Below are 15,607 nucleotides of genomic sequence, written 5' to 3'. Positions count from 1 at the left end.
ACATGGACAGGAGGAGGTGAAGTTTGTTTTATGCCTCGCTGCACTCAAGTGGATAAAATGACAGAGACCTTTTCTGTTTCCTTGCTTTCATTTGGGAGCAGAAAGTCATGAGCCTGTACTTCCTGTAGTTTAATCATGTTACTGAAACTACATCTCCGGGGTTTTCTTGTTCATTTAACGGCTCGCACATAAAAAAGCCCATTAAGACTTTTAAAGCAGGCGAGAGCAAAGTGAGAAGACGAGACACCATCAACTTGACTGCTCCCACTTGTCTTTTTATCTGATTGGAGTCCACGGTGCCTGTCTGAGAGGGTTTATAATGTCACAACAACGTACAGGTAAGTGTTTTATTTACAGGACGACAACATTTGGATATATCCACTTGATTTCTAGCTGCAGTAAATCATGCTGCAACACAGCCAACCTGGAGCGTGCCCACTTCTACTGGCATGAACAGGTGTGACCATACCTCACTACACAGCATACTGGGACTTCGCTCCGTTATAGTATCTGTTGGACTTACACATGAAAGTAAACAAAAAAAACCCATGTGGACACTGGTGTTGGTGGCAGAACAACATGTTGCACCCCCTCCCTCCCTCCTGAATAGCACAGTGGGTGTCCGTTTTCAGAAAAAGGACTCCGGAGAGCGTTCCTCTTCACACAGTTCAAGTATGCACAAATGCGAGGCGAAGACCATTCACACGTTACAAACTAAAAGCAACATTTATAGCAGCAAACTGAGAACAGCTTTCAGGAGGAAACGCAAATAAACGGAGCAAAGTGAGACACTTGGAAGCAAGGGTAAGCCTCGTTATTATGTATTTGCTAGTGAGTAATGTCTCCCGCACATGAAATGTACACTAAACTCTGTGTCCCGAGTCTTTGCGGTACAGCAACAGCTGATGCAGTCCCTCAGTTCAGTCCAACTTTCTTCGGGCAGGTTGATGAGGACATCAGTGACGACATTGTACTGGAATACTCTGCTGTTTGAAACATTTTGATTCTTATCTGAACAACACAAATGGATTAAGACAGATTGGCAGATCCGCTTCCTGTAAACTCGGCAGTGGATCTGAATTGCTTTGCAAACCAAGGAGGACTTTGCTTCTGAGAAGTTCAGAACGAGCCCTCGCTGTAGTACTTCTTCATGCCAAATGTGTGAGACCAGATCCCCACGATCTGGACCGCAAGTGCAAATCGACCCCAGAAATTTCATCTGGAACTTTCTTTTTTTTTTTTTTCATGTCGGGTCCCATCAAGGTTACGACGTCACTTTAAGTGAACAGCTATCATGTGCAGAGGGACAACAAGGGCAAATTCATAGAGATGTAACCATCACTTTGTACCTCATCACAACGGATTGCAGTTTACTTGAGCAGGTAGCCCATACTTCACTGTGCAGCCCCTTTTTTCTGATCCCGCTGGTCAATGCCACGCTCAAATCAGCAACAAGCGAACATCTAGAACAGTGGCTTTATGGTATAGAGCTAAGAGGTGGGCTTGGACAGGGCCTCTAGGAGCGCCTGTAGCTGTTGAAATGTCTCCTAAGTCCATCAAGAAATCCACTAGATCCATCGTTTTCCTCACCGGCTCCAGAAAACGCTGAGCTTCTCTTTCAGCTCTATGTTCCAGTTATGTTCTTTCCCTTCTCTCACACAGTTGAGTTCAAGGGGACAACTCTGTACAACAAATGCAAATGGAGCATCCTTCTTTCACTTCTTCCATTGGATGTTTTCCATTTAATTCTGCTTTGTTGCTTATTCATCCATTTTGGGAACAGCTCAGGTAAAAAAAAAAACTAAAAAAAACCCCAAACCCACATCCATTTTCCTCAGATTCAAACAATCCTGCCTTGTGATTGGCCAGAGGGTCCTGTCAGTCATGTGAGAGAGCCAGTCAGTAGGTCGGGAGAGATGAGGCGGAGGGCTGCAGGGAGCCGGAGGAGTTTGAGCGCCTCATGTGAGGGAGGAGGTAGGAGTCCGAGCACAGTTGGTGAACGTCGAACCGGTCCTCCTTACGGTAGGCCAGGCAGCGCCGGATAAACGCCTGCAGAGCACAACAGATTATACAAATGAGCTGCAGGCTGCGTGCGTTTGTCGACTCTATTTATTTACTCAAACGAACTTTGCCTTTTGGCAAACAATGAACTTCATCAGTTACTTTTAATAACCACACATTAGAGATGATTCAGATGTTCCAGCGTGTGTCAACGTGTCACTGAAAAGCTGAATAGTTTAAAAGCTCTGGTGGAAACAATACTTAAATTACAACACGCCAATGTTTCAGCTGAGCGACGCTTTCACCCAGAGGGTTAGGCAGAACCATGATGTACGCCGCAAGACCATTAACATTTGCCAACTGTCATTTTGCTGTGCCGTTTGTCCCCTTTAATATCCCTGGTTACTTTTAAACATATTATTCAGAAGGTTTGCTTTATGGCGTTTTTGGTACAATAGGATATTTGCCTTAATAATTTGTGTTTTTAATTAACTGGACCCAAAAGCAGACATTCCCATGTGTTAATTTAATCTATAAATGTTTCTTTATGGTTGAATTAAGTTATAGAAAGATATTATCTACGTTGTCCAACCCCAAATCCTTCTATGACAATATTCAGTTTGAGGTAAATCAGAAGATGCTTTTTACGCGGTAACTTAAACTCCAAAATGTCACCTTAATTGGATTAATACTGGACGATTGCATTCAATATAAACATAAAACTATGCAGTGGAAATGACAGTGTGTGTACAGTAAAACCTGCATAGTGGCCGTTGTATGAACACACGTACAGTTCACATTTACACACGTTACCTTGGCCTCTGTGCTAGCCTGGGGTTTAGCAGGGAACTGGACCTCTGTGGCTTTGAGGATTGTGTTTTCCTGCAGAATGTCCTGCTGTGACTGGTTGTGACCAAACGGCTGGGAAAACAAAACACACACACAATCACCACCGACCCGACGGTGTTTACACTGATGGAAAAGCGACTGGAACCTGAAACATTAATACACTAAATTAAATTGAATTTCTCCACGATTCAAAGTGTAGCAGGTGGTGTTTGTTGTTGCACCTTGCGTCCGTAGAGGCACTGGAAGAAGATCACTCCCACAGACCAGACGTCCACCTTGTTGGAGATTTTAGGCGGCTCCTTCCCCACCACAAAACACTCTGGAGGAAGGTACCTGGACCACGCGCACAAGATGCAATTCAGTGTCGTACAATGTAACAGAGAGTACAGAGCCTGGAAACCAGACGAGTCGGACTCCTTGACTCTCTCATGATTATTTCACACAATGCACATGAGTTTCACAATCCACCGGCCATAATGATGATAGAACAACATATGAGATTTCTTGATTTACAATATGATGCTCCTGTTGTCTTTAAATATGTTAAATATAGTTCACCAAAATGTTGAACATACAGTTTGTTCAGTAGGTTGTGGCAGTGCACGAAAATATTTTTGGATCTAATTTATTTTTATTTATTATATATATTTAGTAGCTTTCAATTAGTTGTGGCAGTGCACTATAACATATATGACCTTATTTAAAAAAAAATCTAATTTAGTTATTTATTTAAAATCTGCATATTTATATTTTATTTATTTATTTATCTAATTTTATTTAAATTTCTTCCAGTTGAATTATTTTATATATTCGTTTTTTTAATGTTTTTTCTAAGTCAATGAGTGATCGTGCTAAATAACTGTGATCTCAATATTGACTAAAATAATTGTGATTATGGTTTTTGGCATAATCGAGCAACCCTAGAAGAAATATCAGTCTCTGAGGGGTATTGGTTTGAGTGTGTGTGTGTGTGTGTGTGTGTGTCTTACCAGTAGGTGCCTGCTCCCTGTGATGTGAGATCCATCCCGTCCACGCCATAATTATCATCATCCATAATCTTGGACAGGCCAAAGTCTGTGATTTTGATTTCTCCACACGCCGTCCCATCCACCAATAAGATGTTACCTGAGAACCACAGAACACAGCCAGACTAAGCGTATGGGACACTGCAGTTAAGTATCCCCAACTGAGCTGCAGTGTAAACAAAGCGGTATTACTGTCCTCATCTGATTCCAGTTATCGTTTAATTCCACGTATGATTCATCCCCAAACCTTTGGGATATGTGACTCACCGGGTTTGAGGTCGTAATGGATGATGGGGGGTTTGATTTCATTGAGGTAACGCAGCGCGCTGACAATCTGCATGACAATGGAGCGTGCCTCCTTCTCTGACATCAGCTTGTTTTGCTTCAGGTAGAAGTCCAGGTCGTTGCCTTCACAGAACTCGAGAACTGTACAGAACCTGGGAGGGCAGAGGACGGAGATGGATACACACAGTTACACACAGGAGAAAAAGATCTAACGTCTCTTTTAGCGCTCTGACTCCGTTCGCTTTTTATGGACACATCCGATCTGACGCAGTTTCCCTTCTTGCTCCTAAAGTTCGAGTAGAATTAATTCAAACACTTTGAATAAAGGTGAGAGAGAAAGCAGTAAGAACGCCTGCGCGGCTCAGGTGGATGTATTCAGTCAAAATATAAATTAAGGAGTTTTTACTGCATATTTTGGAGTTATTGAAGCATTTTATTTTATTGTGAAGGACTGAAGTACGGTCCAGGATGTGTTGACAGCACTGATGTCATGATGGGAGTGTTGGCTAATTCACTGATGTTAGCTTCCTTTTGCAAACTCTTGTAAAGTAAGCGGTTAAAATGATATTTGGTGAGAAAGGTAAGATCTTAATGTTTAGTTTCCACCATTAAATTAACTCAAAACATTACAAAATCATTTAAATTTGTAGTTAAATGGAAATTCTGATAGAACTTTAGCCCAAAAATCACTATAATTCAACAACTGAATGTGAACAAATTAAGTCATGAATCAACTCTACTTTTATAAAACTAATGTAACAATACTGCCATCAATGTATTAATCCTGTAGTAGAGAGATCAGCTGCTCATCCAGAACTGAAAAGACTGAACGCTAAGAGGAGACATTTCACTTTCCCCTCCCCCGCATGCAGGTCAGGGGTCAGAGTCAGGGCTTTCTGCTGCTGAATGAGCTCCACTTAAGTTTCCACTCGTTAACGTGATCTGCTCAGTTACCCAGTGAAAGCTTTGCAAACATGTTAGAGTCTGAGCTGCATGCGGAGATGGTTTCATCTGTTTGTCTGGACAAATATATGCATGTTGATGCATCATATAGCTTTATTTCTTTTCTACTATTGCATCACTTCCTATTTCCTCTTCATGTTATTATTTCATGGTGTTCTATTAACTACTGTCATTACGTTGTGCTTGTTTTAGTATCATTTCAGCAGTTTTAGATGCACTTCCACATATTTCAAGTTTTTAAATTCAAGAGTTGGTTATTCTATTCGCAATCTATCTGCCTTAAACAAGACCACTGCTTATATTTGCATCTTACTATATGTTTATATATGTGGTTAATTCCATTCATCCATCCTGAACCGCTTGTCCCTATTGTGGGGGGTGGGCGATCCCAGCTGACATGTGGTTAATTCACTTGTTTATATGAGCTTATTTCTCATTTGACTTATTTACATGAGTTTTGCATGATTTCTTATTCGTGTAGATGCTTTGGGCTTAAGCTTGAAAGTGCTACACAATTAAACTGATTATGATTTATTTTCTTCTCACTGTGTGACTACTTACTATTTTTTTAAAATAAAGCGCATTTGTAAAGATCCATAATTAAAATAAACACATGAATTTACCTCCGTTACTTTGCATTAGGAATGTTTATGCAGAAAATAGGATTTGTCTGAAAAAATAAACATTTAACAGTAACTCATTGGCTCATAATTCCTATAAATAAACAATAATACTCAATCAATTATACTTTTTTAAAATACATTTCAGATTATTGGCTTTCCTGCATCAAGACAATCTGTCAAGAGAGGATCACGACACCTCCAGTAATGTTTCTTTACTTCTCTTTTGAGTATGAGTGACTCAAGTTCACATGCTTAGTCAACGATTAAACCTCAACTTCCATTGTCTGGGCATGTTGATGCTGAATCATGCATATTTCTGCAAATTGCTTTTACTATTTACTCTTTCCTAATCTGATAACACCCCTGTGATGTTTGCTCTTACGTGTAGGTCTGCTGACGTAGAGCCCTGTGGCACAATCAAACAACTTGTGCATTATTTGAACATCTAACTGGGCAGGGCCTTGAATCTTACTGATGTGCAGCATGTTGTTTTAAAGCCACTGAAAAACACTTTTTAACCCAGTGCTGCGTGAAAAACAACCTCAGAATATGCCAACCCAGCAGGGCTGCAGCTGGCAGAGGTCAGAGGTGACTCACGTGTCAGTGTCCAGGGAGAAATAGTCGTATAGTTTGACTATTCTGGGATGGTCAAGCTGCTTGTGTATCCGGTACTCCCTGCATGCATGCCTGGAAGGAAACAAATGTCACCGTAGTGTCGGAGTTGCTGGAGATACATGTTATCTTTGTGTATTTTGAGTGTGTGTGTGTATGTGAGACCTACTTGTGGTAGTTCTCCTTTTTCTCCTCTCTCCAGTTCTTGTTGAGCTGGTGGATTTTAACAGCTGCGTATCGCTGCTCAAATAGGTCAAAAGCCTGTGTTGTGATGAGAAAACGCACAGGCATTTGTCTCCAAGACTTTTTACAGAGAGAGAGGGAATAGGACAAAAAACTAGTCCAAGCACACAGACGTTACCTTATAGACTTCACTGAAGCCGCCCCTGCCCAGCAAGTGCAGCAGCAGGTACCTCTCATTCAGGGTGGGATGGTCTTTAAACCTGTGTGAGGAGGAACAAGACTTTACAAAGACTTTACACTCACCCTCTCATACCCGACTCTTTTGTCACCTTTTAAACAAGCCCTTGGCAAGAATAGTTTTCATTTCACTTATTTAAGTCTTAACTACAGAAGACATTTTCTGTTACTTAAATGTTTTGTATTGACAGAGTACACTAAATGTCTTGATGGTAGATTTTCACCATCATAACCATTAGGCTACTTTATGGTAGAACGGACTTACGCTGAGCTGTCCTCGTTGTTTATCCTCTTCAGCTCTCTGATATGGAGGTTCCTCACCCGCTCCAACCGCTCCAGCTCCGCCTGGATCTCAGCTTCCTCCTGCATAAACCAACCACATGAGATTTTTTTCCTGTTTGAAAATTCATGCACTTAAAACCCATGTTTACATAAATAATTGAAGTGGCCATTTAAAACTGAATGCATTGTTTTAACTACATTTTCAGTGTTTTAATGTACGTTTTGGCATTTTCACTGCATTCCACCGAATCAGGCGTTGAATGGCTCATTTGTGTCTCAATTGTGTTTTGTCTGATCACTGGTAAGTTACATGATTGGCCACTGCAGCATGACTTCAGGTTGTGTTTCTCCAAAAAATGATTTGGTTTGAACTCTTCGCTGCAGGACCTAAACACATCGCCTACATTCAAATGAATGGGGGGACTGCCGTTTTCACCGCAATGCCCAATTTGGTATGAATGCAGCCTTATGTTGTTATCGACTGAATATTTCTTTGCTACCGACCTTCTTCAGATGTCCAAGGCGAAGCTTGAAGATCTCTTCCTGCTCGTGGTACTCAGCAAGGGTCAGTCTGCCAAAACACAGACAGGTCAACGTTTTCGGACGGAACAAAAATGTCAAAAATTACACTTGACTGGGAACATTAATTTTGGACAAAATTAGTCTTGACAATTCATGTCATCTCGCAGTTCATTTTTTAAGCTTTAAATTAAACAGGAGCAGTAAAAAAGTGTATCTAAAGAAGGAATGATGTGTGGCTACTAAGAGTTTTACAGTCAAAACAATACACACAAGGCACAATCATCACTATTGTTCTTTATGGTCCAGCATCACTCAGTATGTCACTGGCAGCATGTAGCTATTTCATTTTACTCACAGCTGCGGCAAGGAGGGCTTGAGGAAGGGGTCAGAGTCGTTGCCGTTGACCACTTTAGTTTTGCGCTGCTTGGGTTCAGAGGTGGAGGCCACTGAGAGGGAAGGAGATGCAGGGTTTGGAGGCTTCCTCTTGGCCAGCAGCTTCCTCTGTCGCTCTATTTCCTCCCTCTGCTGGTTGATGCCCTCCTGTTGTCTGCACAGAGAAAAGGACACGCAGGTGTAGGGGAATGGGTCATATGGGAAATGCTGAAGTAGACAAAGTACAGCCTTTCATACGTTATGCTCCTGGCCACTCTATTCCTGACCCCTCAACGCTGTTAAAATGCATTTAATTGGATGGGAGACTACACATGTGTTTGCTGTCTCTCACTTGATCAGGTTCTGGAATGCGTATCCGTCTGTCCACTGCTCCGTGTAGGACGCTCCGTGTCTGACAGTAGTGAAGTGACCGAGACGGAGACGGTCCTGCATGCTCTTCTCACGACACGACTGCTTCTCCTGAGTGCTCTGTTCCCAAAAATGGGCAGATATTAGAAAAACAATGTGTGATACACCCTCCCCTATAACCTCTCACCACCCAGACTAAATGTTTGGTTGGCAGGGCTGCGCAATTAATCAAATATTTATCACAATCACAATTTGGGCTTCCCACAATTAAATGAACATGATCGACTGCATTATTGACATTTAAAGTGTGTTCTCCCCTCATGGAAAACTCTGCTGCATATTAAATTAATCTTAAACTGACAGCCAACCACCAGGAGGAGATTGAGTTGTTTTGGCTTCACTTTTGCCTGTGAAAAGCTTTGCTGAATGTTGCGGCTGCAGTCCAGACTAGAAGAGTAATATACAACAGAGAGCAGATAAAAATCAAATGTCTGGAGCAGAAGGAAAAACAGCTGCTCCATTTTGGGTACAATGTGGTTCATAATTTTGCTTCTAGGAGATGCACTGTGACTTATTGTGATGCAAAGAATTATACATTAGCAGGAATGTAGTACAACAGAAGGGAAAGTGAAAGTGCTATAAAAATATGTTGTCCCTGAAATCAATAAATAATCGTGATCATAGCTTTGATCTGAACAATCGTGCAAGCCCTTGTGCTACATTTGTTTTCTGTTATACAAATATATAAAACATATTAGAAACCCATTCAGGAATAGTTCAATATTACTGAAGCAAATGAGTGCATGGTGAAAAGATTGCTTGCACACTAAATCCCACCAGCACAGTGCAGCTTTATGTAACTCCAGCCTAAAATGGTGGCGACCTAAAGAAAACTCCGATCTACCAACCCACAGACACAATTTTCTATGCGGGAGATAAAACACCAGAGAATATTTGACTTTTTATCGGAATAGCTGTTGCTCTACTTCTGTTGCATGTGTAAGTAGGCACTTCTATATGTTGCTCACATAATAGGATGTATAGTGTCTCTGTTTGGCTTTTATACAGTGGGCTGTCTCTGTCAGCTTGTTTTTCTTTCTGCCCACAAGGGATAAAAACATCTTAATGCAGCTGTCCTTCTTTTATCAATGCACAGTGAATACACAAAAGGGTGCATGCATGCGAAGACACATACCTTCTCTATTAGCAGTTTCTTGCTCATGGTGATGCACTTATTGAGCCTCTCCTTGTATTTCTCCAGGAGTTTTTGCTGTTCATCTATCTGTCTCCGCAGGTCACAGTTTGCCTGTTAAGGAAAGACAGCAGCGACTCCATTAAGTTACGTAACATACAATACAAACCTGACATGATAGCCTGCTGTTCATTAGACAGTCAAACATCAAATCTCAGCGTATGGATGCTGAACTCACCCTGAGAAGGTCATCTATTCGCCCCTCTTTTTTTTCCAGGTCCAGACTCTTGTTGCTCTCCAGAGCGGCGAGTTTCAGGCCTGTTAACTCCGTCTAAAAGATTAAAAAAGAGAGGTATCAGTCAGAGTTCATCAATAAATGCAATATGAAGTGTTTCGTTCGAGTGTTTTATGTATACGTCACATCACCTGGACACATTTGCTGGACGAGGCTTTTGGATTGTGTTCCCCAAAACACAACATTGTAGGAGATGAGCTATTCTGCCGGATCTACAGACAAAAAAGGATTTTTAGACTTACATCCAACTTACGTGTAAATAACTGATCAACAATCGTTAGGCAGACAACTGTTTGTGAAATACTCACGATTGAGCCCGGGGCAGAGTGTGAGTTCTGTGGAGAGCGACGAGCTGATGGGAGGCCTCTGACGGGACTGGAACCATTTCCACCCTGAAACTTTGCAAAGAAAATGGGCAAACTTAAAAAAACGTGTTCAAAAATGTTTAAGGATCTTAACCTTCCGTTATGATGGGAGTTGCTGTGATACTCACGTCAAAGTAGTCGCTGATCTTGGGCCCGCGTGTCGAGGTCTTCCCTGCAATGAAAATTGAACAAAGATTGAATGCGAGCCTCAGTAATGCAGAGATGTCTGCACCTATTTCTTGCAGGTGTCAGTCATACCTTGACTACTCTCTGAATAGGTGTCAGCTTTCCTTTTCCTCCCTCTAGACGATTCAGAGTGCTTCTTCTCCGGGGTCTGTGAATCGATACGAAATAAGACAGAGAAAAGAGAAGAAGAAGAAAAGAAGGCATAAATCCCCTGTGTTTTACCTAACAAAGCTGGTTTGAGTGGTGGTGTTCAGCAGGAAAGAGCAGCAGGAAGAAAGAGTACATACTGAGTAGGCAGGGGAGCTCCCTCTTTTCAAATCAGAGTTCTAGGAAAAGAAAGAGAGGTGGAGGTAGTGGGAGAGACAGAAAAGACAAGTGGGCAGAGCGAGGATGTACTGAGAACATGCAACTGTCTAACAAAGCTTCATTGTTGGTATCTGTGTAATAAAGTAAGTAATGTTTCAATTTATATAGTTGTGTTTCCATTTAATTGTTGGGGTAACAGGCTATGCAATGCTGTAATCTGATGGTAAACAGAGCAGAAGACGTCAAGGTTGCTAACGGATAACAAAACAAGTAGCCATCTAACCATCTATGAGAGAAAACTGGAGAGAGATATTCAGAAGTTTCATTTCAATTGGGCACATTTTGATTGTTCTTTCATGTCAGCTAGCAATGGCTTATGTTTCATGCTGTCCAAACATTATATATATATATATATATATATATATATATATATATATATATATATATATATATATATATATATATATATATATATATATATATATATGTATCTTAAAATATACGGGAGGACGCCAAGAGCAGAAAGAGCTCATAAGTCTAATGAGTTAAATGATCGCTACGTCAGAACTAATTCATCAAAGGTGTTTTTATATCATATTTAGTGCATCACGTCTTTTCTTAAAAGAGGCAAAAACCACCTCACTTGAGCGTTAAAACTTTTATGTGCATTTATGGAAGTTTTATCATATGTAGCTGTTTCCATAATCCGAGTTCATGCACCTTTTCAAAGGTCAAATTCAAGCACTTTTCAAGCACTTTCAGGGTCCATTTTCAAGCTTTTCCAGCACCTTACCGCTGTGGTAAAATAGGATATTTCTACAAATACTTACAGACTGAAAATGATCATTTCACATTTTCATTTCAGGCTTTGACTTAATTTATTTCTTTTCTACAGGTGATTGTTGTGAAAGAAATGCAGAAACAACTTCAAGCATTTTCAAGCACTTTATCCAAACTTCAAGCACTTTTCAAGGATTTTTAAGCACCTGTACGAACCCTGAGAGTGTTTTTCTAATGTGACTCTTCAAAATACGCATTGAAATACATTAATGGAAACACAACGTGTGTCTGTGTGTGCGTTTTACCTCTGACTCCTTGTCACTAGATGAGCCCAGACTGCCGTAGCTGTGGTTCGAAGACTCGTTGGCCAGACCCTGCACACAGTGAGGATTCAAACAGACAAGTGAACAACATACAATATGAAAATATTCTCCACAGGTGTGTGGTGCTATCATAGTCGAGCAACTTTGTGAAAAGTAAACAAAAGTGAAACAAAGCCTTGGGGGCGTGCCTCTAGTCTGACACGTCTGATAGGAATCCAGATCTTCAGTTATTAGGTGTGTCCCTGGGCCCTTTTCCATCACATTCCTCAGGAACCCTGCATCATTTTCTTGGAAAACAGGAAATTTTACCTGCTTTTCCACCATGGGAACCTGGGCGTGGTTTTTATTTCCTACTTATAAAAAGTCCCTTTTGCTGAGGCAGTAGTTTCTGGCTGCTTCTGTACTGTCATGATGGAGTTAGTCACTGGAGTTAGTCACTGACGAACACAAGCCTCAGGACTGCTACAACTTGTGTACGGCATTCTTTCTGCTGCAAGTGAGCACTGGTCGTCCCTGGTATTGATATTACAACTTGGGATTTCTTACGATAGACATCTAAAGCATGCAGTCAATCAAGTATCTCAATAAAATGTTGTCTTTTGAGCAAAAAATATGACTAAATCAGTCTGAAAAACAGGAATGCACAAAATCAACTTTTAGATCATGAGGCTCTTCAGTGTCTGTGTTTGCAGGTGGCATTTGACGTATCTCAGTTTTTCTGTGCCGCGGTTACCTTAGCACCTCCGCTGGTGCTCCCAGTGCTGCCTACTGTGTTGCCACTGACAGCTCCTGTGAACCTGGCCTCCAGCAGCTCCTGTCTCCTGGGGTCCAGGCTGTGCAGCTCCTCCATGGGCGCTGACATGAGGGGATAAATAAAGTAAGGTTAGACGCTCATTACAAAACAAACAGTGGTGACAAGTGCAACGGCGCAGAGCAATTGAGCTCTGAACATTTTTGTGTGTCCACTAGAAATGAATAAAAATGGATACTAAGGGAAGGAACAGAGGGCCGTATCTGGGGGTGGATTACAGAAAATTAGAGTGATTAGAGGATAAAAATAGAATAACAGATATGATTCAACTGGGCAGTGGAGGTAGCTCTTTAAAAGATGCCCTTTCATGCTACGATGGAAGATACTGCACATGAGTGACACTGCATTTCTAACTTAAGCAGGAAGGTCATTCTACCGCGGGGAAGTCAGGAGGGAGAAGAGGCGAGCCCGGGCGGAGTGAGTCTCCCAGTTTGTCAGCACAAAAATCCTCAAACAGCCCTTCTATTATCTCATAAGTTAAACCGTCACACTGGCCTCATTACACCGTGCTAAACTGAAGAACAGAAGCCGTGAGCGCAATATAAGATAGAGCGCAATATAAGGGCACTGAAGTCTTACTCCAAAGTCACATCTTTTTTTTTTATACAAGCTGCACATTCAACGAGGAATAGATCTGGGCCTTTCAGCAGTCATGTGTCTAATTCAAATGCTGCACATGAACAGACTTTTGGCTAGTTTAACGTTTACATGTCCCTACTAGATAGGTAGATTTGCTGATGTCTGAGTGGTAGACCTGGCTGCTGTAAATCTGAACAGCAATGTTTATGAAGTAGGTCTCACACAAGCAGCAGAATAAACATATACAATGCAGGCTGGGCCTTGATCTATGACAACTAGGTTTCCAGGGAGCGACACAGACACACACACACACACACACACACACGTCCTCCTCTCCCTGCTGACTACTGCTGCTAATGTTTATTTCCTTATTGGACATTTCCTGGCTGTCATCTATGCATACATAGCTTCTGGCACAGGGGCAAGCCCTAAAAGGCATAATGGACATCATGAAAACCTGGAGCAGTGAAACAGAGAGCACAAAATGAGGCCTGTGTGAGGTTATCTAAGGACAGGGGGACAGCTTGATTCATCTTTACAGCTAGAGCTTCGTATTGCAGCATTATTTTGTATCTTTAATACATTAGTATTAAGATGCCTCCTGTTGAAAATGAATTATCAAATGGTAACCTCAGGACAGTAATTATAACTCCTTGTTACAGACTTATACACACAATCGCTCTATGAACATAGCCTAACCTTATACTTTTCCACATACCATGTCCTCAAACAACTTAACAGGAAGATTATAACTAATTGCTCACGCGTATGATCATCGTTTTTGAGGAGGTTACACACTGAACAATATCAGTATAATGTTCAGTATTACCTTTCATTATCATGTGCAATATATCTCTATTATATCATGTCATGTCCCTCTACTCCTTAGACACTTTATTTTTATATTTCACCTTTTTGATGCTCTTTTGTCAACTTATCTTATATTTTTATTGTTTTTGGAGTTTGGATTTTGGAGTTATCTGGAACAAGAATTTCCTTCAGGATCAATAAAGTTCTATCTTATCTGATCTTATCCAGCAACAAAGCAATATTGCGTAAAAATAAAGTCTCAACAACAATGTGGGAAAAACAGATGCATCCCCCCAAAAAAGGTGAAATCCAGGGCCTGTTCTCGAGTCTATAGCATGCATTGTAAATGTATTAATGGACGCATAACTATGTTGTTTACTGTAAATATCCAACTGGATGGTGTTGATACAAACTGTGTTACAAACTGCTACTTACTAACACTGTTATCGCATGGAAATCTACCAGGAACAAGAAATCATGTAAGCTGACAAACAAAAACAGTCCTGAATTCAAAAGGTGAAATAAGTAAAAGTTCAGTAGTATTATCGGCAAAATGGAGGCCTACTCCTCTCACAGTGTTCAATATATTATTCTGATGTTGTTTAATACCATATTAGTAAACAAGTAGGCTGACTGCATTATATCGTATAAGCATATCATAGCCTTTGTTGTTTGATGTTAAAAGTAAAAAGTTGTGATCAGTCTGATGCATAAATGGATGTACAACTATGTTATTTAATGTTAATATCCAACTGGATGCTGTTGATACAAACTGCAACTTATTAACACTGTTATCACTTTAAAATGAACCAGTAACAAGGAGGAAAATTGGGCAGAAATCCTACTTGTACTTAGGGCAGTATACTTCGCTGCAAGATTATAAAAAAATTGCTTGTGATCAGTGTTTTTTGTGGGTCACATCACATCCAGCAACTCAGCAATATCGAGTAAATAAAGTGTCAACAACATGGTGGAAACAATGTGGGAAAAACAGATGCATCCTCCAAAAAAAAGGTGAAATTCAGGGCCTGTTAAGTTTATAGCATGCATTGTGATGCATTAATGGATGCATAACTATGTTGTTTAACGCAAATATGCAACTAGATGCTGTTCATACAAACTGCTACTTACTAACACTGTTATCGCTTTAAATTTTACCAGTAACAAGTAGGAAAATTAGGCAGAAATCATACTTGTACTTCACTGGAAGATTATAACTAATTGTGATCAGTGTTTTTAGTGTGTGGGTCACATCACATCCAGCAACTCAGCAATATCAGGTGTCAACAACATGGTGAAAACAATGTGGGAAAAACCGATGCATCCCACAAAAAAAGGTGAAATTCAGGGCCTGTTGTCAAGTTTATAGCATGCATTGTGATGCATACCTACGTTGTTTAACATTAATATCCAACTGGATACTGTTGATACAAACTGTGTTAGGAACTGCTACTTATTAACACTGTTATCATATGAAAAGCTACCGGTAACAAGGAGGGAAATTGGGCAGAAATCATACTTGCACTTAGGGCAGTATACTTCGCTGCAAGATTATAAAAAAACGTGCTTGTGATCAGTGTTTTTTATGGGTCACATCACATCCAGCAACTCAGCAATATCGAGTAAATAAAGTGTCA

General features: G+C 40.7%; 1 protein-coding gene across 3 annotated transcripts in view; it reads right to left on the bottom strand.

Annotated features, from left to right (window-relative positions):
* Positions 1–339: 339 nt before the first annotated feature.
* Positions 340–15,607, bottom strand: part of LOC310958162 (serine/threonine-protein kinase tousled-like 1-B) — a 16,136-nt gene continuing 868 nt past the window's right edge. The window contains exons 2-22 of one of the 3 annotated variants that reach the window (XM_083928994.1): positions 12,504–12,625; positions 11,753–11,821; positions 10,649–10,687; positions 10,434–10,509; positions 10,304–10,347; positions 10,119–10,208; positions 9,942–10,022; positions 9,754–9,846; positions 9,519–9,629; positions 8,307–8,443; positions 7,938–8,129; positions 7,565–7,631; positions 7,044–7,141; positions 6,720–6,801; positions 6,528–6,619; positions 6,344–6,433; positions 4,143–4,312; positions 3,840–3,975; positions 3,072–3,183; positions 2,815–2,922; positions 340–2,049 (exon numbers count right to left, since the gene is read on the bottom strand). In XM_083928994.1, coding sequence (XP_083785120.1) covers positions 1,900–2,049; positions 2,815–2,922; positions 3,072–3,183; positions 3,840–3,975; positions 4,143–4,312; positions 6,344–6,433; positions 6,528–6,619; positions 6,720–6,801; positions 7,044–7,141; positions 7,565–7,631; positions 7,938–8,129; positions 8,307–8,443; positions 9,519–9,629; positions 9,754–9,846; positions 9,942–10,022; positions 10,119–10,208; positions 10,304–10,347; positions 10,434–10,509; positions 10,649–10,687; positions 11,753–11,821; positions 12,504–12,625 — 2,159 coding nt within the window. In that variant the 3' untranslated portion in view covers positions 340–1,899. The remainder of the gene's footprint in view (positions 2,050–2,814; positions 2,923–3,071; positions 3,184–3,839; positions 3,976–4,142; positions 4,313–6,343; positions 6,434–6,527; positions 6,620–6,719; positions 6,802–7,043; positions 7,142–7,564; positions 7,632–7,937; positions 8,130–8,306; positions 8,444–9,518; positions 9,630–9,753; positions 9,847–9,941; positions 10,023–10,118; positions 10,209–10,303; positions 10,348–10,433; positions 10,510–10,648; positions 10,688–11,752; positions 11,822–12,503; positions 12,626–15,607) is intronic. The other 2 variants (XM_083928995.1, XM_083928996.1) reach the window with 2 other exon arrangements.

The sequence above is a fragment of the Echiichthys vipera genome (genome assembly GCF_963691815.1).
Source record: "Echiichthys vipera genome assembly, chromosome: 15".
In the NCBI taxonomy this organism is placed as follows: Eukaryota; Metazoa; Chordata; class Actinopteri; order Perciformes; family Trachinidae; genus Echiichthys; species Echiichthys vipera.
Note: the sequence above shows the minus strand (reverse complement) of the source record. Positions and strands in the feature narration are given on the sequence as shown.